Source organism: Chaetura pelagica, unplaced genomic scaffold (genome assembly GCF_000747805.2).
Source record: "Chaetura pelagica isolate M959 unplaced genomic scaffold, ChaPel_1.0 scaffold630, whole genome shotgun sequence".
Taxonomy (NCBI): Eukaryota; Metazoa; Chordata; class Aves; order Apodiformes; family Apodidae; genus Chaetura; species Chaetura pelagica.
The window spans coordinates 1,788,741-1,796,007 of NW_009951855.1; the positions used below are offsets into that span (position 1 = coordinate 1,788,741).

General features: G+C 35.1%; 1 protein-coding gene across 1 annotated transcript in view; it reads right to left on the minus strand.

The window, feature by feature from the left end:
• Positions 1-2,379: 2,379 nt before the first annotated feature.
• The window catches only part of IL17RD (interleukin 17 receptor D), a 28,592-nt gene continuing 23,704 nt past the window's right edge, over positions 2,380-7,267 (minus strand). Inside the window, exons 13-14 of the mRNA XM_009993515.1 lie at positions 4,815-5,754; positions 2,380-2,800 (exon numbers count right to left, since the gene is read on the minus strand). Coding sequence (XP_009991817.1) covers positions 2,685-2,800; positions 4,815-5,754 — 1,056 coding nt within the window. The 3' untranslated portion in view covers positions 2,380-2,684. The remainder of the gene's footprint in view (positions 2,801-4,814; positions 5,755-7,267) is intronic.

A 7,267-nucleotide genomic window follows, 5' to 3' on the forward strand; every position in this document is an offset into this window, starting at 1 on the left:
TGGTGTGGATAGCTTTCACTTCACCTTCAGAACTATATACTGCTAGGAGACCTTAAAGGAGAATATAGTAAAAAATATTACATAAACTCATATTAAGGCATTTTTATAAAAAAAAATAATTAGACCCAGTCTGTCCAACACAGAAGTTTTAGAAAAATTAAAATTTCTTACAGTTGCTCGAGTATATTAAACATCCATCACAATATGTTTCACTTCCAAATATAGTCTGAATAGCTGTTAGAGAGGCTGGTTATTTGTGTGGTGTGCATAAATGCATTCAAAATGTGTTCTGGATAAAACAATTGGACTCTCATGCCAAGTCTTCTCATACTACTAAGAAAAGCTCAATGAAAGAAGCAAACAAAAAAATGCTTCATTTTTATACTTCCAAATTATAGTACCATAAAATTTATTTTTTAAGTATCAGCTGCATTCTGTTTTCAACAGTTGATGTGTTTATGTACAGGTACAAATTATGAAAACTATACTTATCATTCAAAATGTTGAACATTGCTGCCAGATCCTGAAACCTCAGCTTTCTAATGTTTTCTCCACCCTCCCAGAAAATACAGTTTAAAACACTCAGTGTCTACACATTTGAGTCTAGTAGAAATTAAAGGGCTCCTTTCACCATTAATACTCTGTTTAGAGTTCACTAATGCTTGAAAAAAGTAGTAAGCTAACCTCTAACATGTGTATTTATTATTTTTTTTACCAGGATGTTTGGTCTAATTCTCATTGGAGGGAAAATACAGAATTCTTGCAAATTCAGAGCTATGTCCTCCATCATCTCAATATACACAATATTTTTCTAATTTTTTAAAGCACTGTGGCTTTGCAAAAAAAATACATTAAATCAGATTAAGTATTACTTTTCTCAATTTTGTGTATTTTAAGTGTGGGCTTTTCCTACTCTAAATTTTCTGTTAATTATATTCTCTTTCTTCTGAGGACATAAAATATGCTGCTTCCACCTTTTGCTAAGAAGGAATGAGGGAACTCTTTCCTCCTCCCCTTCCAACAGATTTGATTGGCATCCACACAATCCTATGGCAGGGGCATTGGAACTAGATAATCTTTAAGGTCCCTTCCAACCCAACCATTCATTCTATGATTCCATGAAACTGACAAAAAAAACAACCAAGAGCTTTAAAGGTATTCACTTAGCCAAACCATCACTGGTTTAATAGTTCTATCTCAAGCTATTAACACAGATAATAAAATATAACACTTAACAATGTCTAGTTCTCATCTATCAAAATTGAAAGAATATTTGAGGTGTTTATGTTCTCCCTTCATGTATTCCTAAAGTAACCTCCTATTAATGGGATGTGAAGACAGGTTAAACAAGACAGAATCTGACTCAATGAGCAAAATTAGCAAAAGATACATTGATGAGGTGTCCTTGCCTCTTTGCTCTTTTCATGCCTGCTATAATTATGCCTAAAATTGCAGTTACACAGATGGGTTCTACTTAGGAAAAGCTGCTCTCTGGGAACAGCACGGATATTTTGGAGGAGGGCAAACCCACCTGGCCACTGCAAAAGAAAGGAGCAAGCTCCATGTCTTTAGATAAGCACGTCATTTTAGTTTTAGCAGTTTTTTCTTAATATATCACTAGTAATATTATACTATCTTAATCACTAAGTAATGGTAAGTAGAGTGAAAAATAACTGCAAAACAACTCAGAGGTTTCTGTTGACTGGTTGGCTCAAAGCAAAAAGCATTCATGCCTGTGTTAACAGCTTCTATTAACTTGTTTTATCCCAGGTGATTTTTTAAAGGCATATCCTTGAAAAGTAATAAAAAATCCCCCATGGAGCATATTAATCTCATGGCTGAACAAATCCAGAATGATGTCTTAAACACAAAATTTGGTCCTCCTTCCCCCATCTCTTTTAAGTATTCTTTATACTACCCCTTCCAGGAAGAAAACAGGAAACTTTGTTTCCACGGTATCACTCAGCATATGCAGGATCTATATTTTTGTGTATTACAAAAATACTTCAGAACCAGTATGGTGCTATTTGTGAGTCATTGTGGCCAGATTGTGGGAAAGAGATAGGAGAGTCACACAGAAGAGGGAGACATGCATTTATCTGAAATTAAACACTGAGACACATTTAACAGTTGGGCAAGAGAGAAGATTGTGAGAAAAGGAGCTCAGACATTTCTAAAGAAAATTATTTATTCTTACAGAGAATTTCTTCATCTGACCTTTGGCATTTTATTCTACTTCTGAAAAAAAATCCCACTCTCATTCACTACAACACTCCTGCCATCAAGTATGTCAGCACTTAGAACTAGAGGCTGGACTACAAAATCTACTAAGATTTAACGTTCCATTCTACTTTATGTCCAGTTGTAATATTTCTAGCAAAAAAAAGTGAATTTTTATCATGGCATCTGTAAACAGTGTAATACCATGACATTTAAATTAGGAATAATTCTGAAATGTATTCTCATCTATTTTTCCATGTTGTGGTTTTCAAATTATGAAAGGCATTAAAGACTAACAGATTCAAGTTTACTGGCCATAAAAAAAAATCCATTAGGAATAAATTATCATATTCTTCAGGAAGGACTTGTTCCTTCAAGTAGATTTAGTGCTGAGACAGTGTGGTAGGTGAAGTTCAAAGAGAGGCTGTTGATAAAGTGGCAATGCATAACCATGTTGTCATGTGTTATAAAGGAGCAATTGCCTGCAGTTCATCAGTATGGATATAGCAATGAAGTTCTGCTTTACAGATTCCAGGCACTAAGAATTTTGTAGCAGTAATTACAGGAGGTTCTTCTTCCCCTATAAAAGGAAAAAAAAGGAGGTTCATTAATTGAAACACTGATTTTGTATTTGATCAACATTTTAGAACCAACATAAAGAAAACTTATGAAAATCCTCTGGATCACCGTGCCATACATTCATAAAGCTGAACTGCTATGCTCAGTAACTCCATATCTAAAGAATTAAAAAACAATTTCTCCCCAGGCAGGGCTTCTTAGAGAACCCTCAAGTAGTGAATGGACCTAGTACAGGTTTGGTTGTTGGTACTTCCTCAAAATTAAACTGGTTTGAACTTCATGGTGCCCAATATGATGATTCCTTTAAGAATCTTTTCCTTGCAAATCAGTAGTCTGCACATCAACTGCACTGAAAGATAGAAAGTATTAATCATTATGCAACTTATGATTTTAATTAAAAATATTAAATCAAACTGTCCTTTACAGAAGGAAGTATCTACCCTTGCAAAATCACAGAGCTATTAATTTCTGTTCTGAGCAAGCAACAGATAAGAAATAGGTAGCCAGAACAGAAATGGTACTGTGAATTAGGAGTAAAAAATTAGACATGTCCAAACCCTTAGAACAAGAATAAAAGCAAAAAAAAATAATTCTATTTACTCCCCCATTATTAAGCATATAAATATTAGAGCTATAAATATTTTGTATGCCTGGGACAGTAAAAAGATTCAATGAGTTGCACTCCAATAGGCAGATGGTGCCTAGTTCCAGATACTGTCTCCTTTGTATCCTGCACCTACTGAGGTCTGTGATTTGGGGTGGGGGAGGTTTGAGTGACAGGTGCTTTTGGACAGGGACAGTGAATGGGAAAATGGTAGAAGTTACTGTGGTTTCTGAAGATGTTGGAACAACAGTGTTAAGATCCAACTCCTCCAGCTAGTGCCATAAAAAATGTTTAACTTCTGCAGCTGAAATACGTTAATAAGTAGGTATGTGACTTGAGAGTTAATTACTGAAAATACTGCCTCTTTCTTCCAGGAGACTCCTTGGCAGCTGGGATACCCAGCTGACAGCTCTGTGATTTAATCAGGAGGGGAATACTGGTAAAGCATTCTTACAGAGAGGCCGTAAATTTTCAACTAGCATCCAACTTTCATCTCACACTAGAACCTTTAGAGATATCATCTGTAATTTTTTCCACCAATGTGAGAAAAGGCTGTTAGAAGATGGCACGTAATTTAAAAATATAATATTTTAAAAACAATATCAGAGTATTTGTGGCTTATGTAATTAAATCAGTGAATCTGCATTTTTTCTACCTAAAAAGTTTTCAGGTTTTAGTTACTTTGTCCTACTCTATTTACCACTGTCAAAACACAATATTTACATGTTGGAGTTGCTTGAGGAAAATCTCAGTAAAGAGCAGTTTTATCCTACACTAATGTAGTTGTGATACCAGTTCAACATACTGTAATTAGCAAGGTCAGATCAGCTTTTTATATAGCCTGAGGCAATATTTTAATCTGGCTATCTATTTTGGAGAGTGACTTCCAAGCATTTAAATTCCTTCACTGAAACCCATTTGTTCGTATCTGATGAGAAGACTAATGTCATTCTGAAATTTGAGTTAACCATAGTACAGACTATATCCTTTAAGGTTCTAGTGTGTGCTGGAGCAGATCAGGATGTCAGTTTAAGATTTACTGGCATTCTGTAAGAATGCTTCACCATATCACCCTCTTGATTAAGCCACACAGCTGTCAGCTGAGTACCCCAGCTGCCAAGGAGTCCCTGGAAGAAAGAACCTGTCTCTCCAACTCAATGTCCATAAAGAGGAAGTGATTTATTTATAGAATTTTAGTGAAGTCTTACTTAGCTAAGGATCCAACCCCTAATAAGTTAAGAAAAAGATTCCTTTTTCTAAAGTTAAGGAGATCTATCTTTTAAACCACCTTTATATACTGCTGACATTCTTCTGCAGCCTTCCATATGGCTCCTCACATATTAAGTATTTTGAGATGGTATAAATATGCTCACAATAACTGAATATAATTTTTAAAACTGCTGTATCTTACCTAAACCTGATGATGAAGAAACACTTCCTGTAATGGAAGATGTTTCAGTTTGGTCTGTCAATAGTCCTTCCATCAAAGGTAGAGATAATTCAGATGAAGGAACAGACGAGTCATAGATTCCGGAATCTCGAGGCGTATCTTTCAGATTTGAAGCTTTAACAACATGTAACAACGGCTGAAGAACAGAGCTGCCACTACCTTGAGTGTCCTCAGTTTCTATATCTTCTCCAAGGTTTAAGTGCTGAATTACACAGCGAGAGTCTGAATTCCCTGCTGAAGTAATATTTACATCTGTTTTCAGGTAAAATTCACCATCCATCACCTGTTTATTCACCAAGTCATTTAAAACTAAACCCGAATCAAATTTTTCCATTGCAGGCTCTGAGTAATGTAAAGAAGGTGGAGGAAAAGGAATAAATTGTTTCTCAAACCAATCTGGTTCCTGATCAATGAACTGATGCATATTGCAAATGGCAACATAAAGTGACCTCCCAGATTTGCTCCTGAAATAATTTCTTTTACTAATGTTAACAGGAAACACCTCTGAATCCTGCACACTAAGATCTCTGGAGTGTAAATGTGAATACAGCTGAGGGAGATTGTCCATGAGTTTGTATTTTGTACTTAGATCCAGAATACTGGGGATGTCTCCTTCACAGGAGTAATCAAAGTAGACTGCAATGAACTTGCAGAGGTCATTTGAATTCTGCTTTGCTTGGCGAAGCTTCTCTGCAACAGTCAGCACAGCAAACAGGAAGAGTTCTCCTTTCCCTGCATCTTTGGTTACCCCTCTGTGTTTCCAGTTCTTCTTGTCAACAAAGTATTTCATTCCCTTGGAACACACAATGATGACAAACTGGGACTCATTTATTGTTTTAATAAGCCACTCTTTCTGACCTTCTTTGCAAATTTTTAGATCTTCCCACAAATCTAGAGCCACCTGGAAAACAAAACATTCTGGTTGATATTATTAGATTACTACATATATCTGCTAATAAAATTTAAATGTTAGTGAATCAGCTTGTATTTACCCAACAAATGAGAATGAATTATGAATTTAACTACAGCTTGACCCTGATGGAAATTTTTAAAAAGATAAACAAATAATAATTAACATAGCACCGATAGTGGATAAACCACAATCAATGATTTGTCATTCACCAAAAAAAGCAAAGCTTCACATTCAATCTAATCTTTGCTTGCAGGTTGCATATTTCACTAGACTAAGGAAGTGGACAAATTGCTACAGGAAATAGGAAAACCTTCCAGACTATTTGGTTTTTTGTTTAAAAAAGAATACTAGTTACTATATGAACACATTTTTCTGCTCTGAAAAATTTATCATTAAATGTGTTTCATTTTGTACTTGATCAAAGCTTCTGAACATTCTACATGATTTGAAATGCCTGTCTCGCCTGCTAACATCAGAAAGGATTTTTAGTATGGTCGAGTTATTATTTTAAATGGCTACTAAATGCCAGTTTTTAGTTCTTATGAGAAAACATTCCAATTCCATATGAAAAATACTTGTGCAACTGTTCCGTTGTACACAGAGCATCACTTCTTATATTAAATGCCACAGCTTTAATAACAACACATACTATTTCTGTCTGTAGATGTCATGTATATGACTAATATTTAGTCATATAAATATGAAATTATGCCTCATACCATATGCTGCATGGTACATAGGTACAGCAGTAAGAGCTCACCATAACACTATTCCAAAGAGGTATGGTGTAGCAGGGCTAAAGTACCTCTCTATAAAAGGGATTCAAGTAAGTTACTTACTAAACACTTTACGGGAACTATTCTAAACATGAATAAATGGTGACCACCCTCACCAAACATGAGGCATCGATTTGTTACTGTGCTTACTGTGCTTGGCCACTAGAGGCCAGACTTGCAGTTAAAAAAATACGGTGGCAGGATTAAAACGCAGCAAGAATTGACTAAAATTTCTTGCCCTTTTACAGTTGAAAAGTCAAAGATTGGCCATTTCAGAAAGCAGTCTGAGATTCTAAGCCTCGTCTTTCAAAGTAACAACTTGAATGTCTCTCTCACAGCTTTAAATCACAAACAAGACATGCTGATTTTATAGCATTAATGGAACAGGAGGGAAGTAAAAATAAATTTAAAAAATCAATAAAAATTAATACATAATGCCAACAATTAATCCTAATTACACATATTTTGTTCTATGAGAAGGGAGTTTTGATAAGATTCAACTACTTTCAAATTACAATATAAAAAATATTTTAGGAGTACTTGAGTATATCAGGGTAGATACCAACAGCTCTCTGTGGCTGCCGACTATAAAGATGTAAAACCTGCTACACAAAAAGCAGTTAATCCAGAACAAGCCAAAGATAGCTGAATGAATGTTCCAGAATCAATGTAGTACATATTTTCCACTACTCTCTTTTTTAAAGTGGGCTATGATCTGTTCCTTT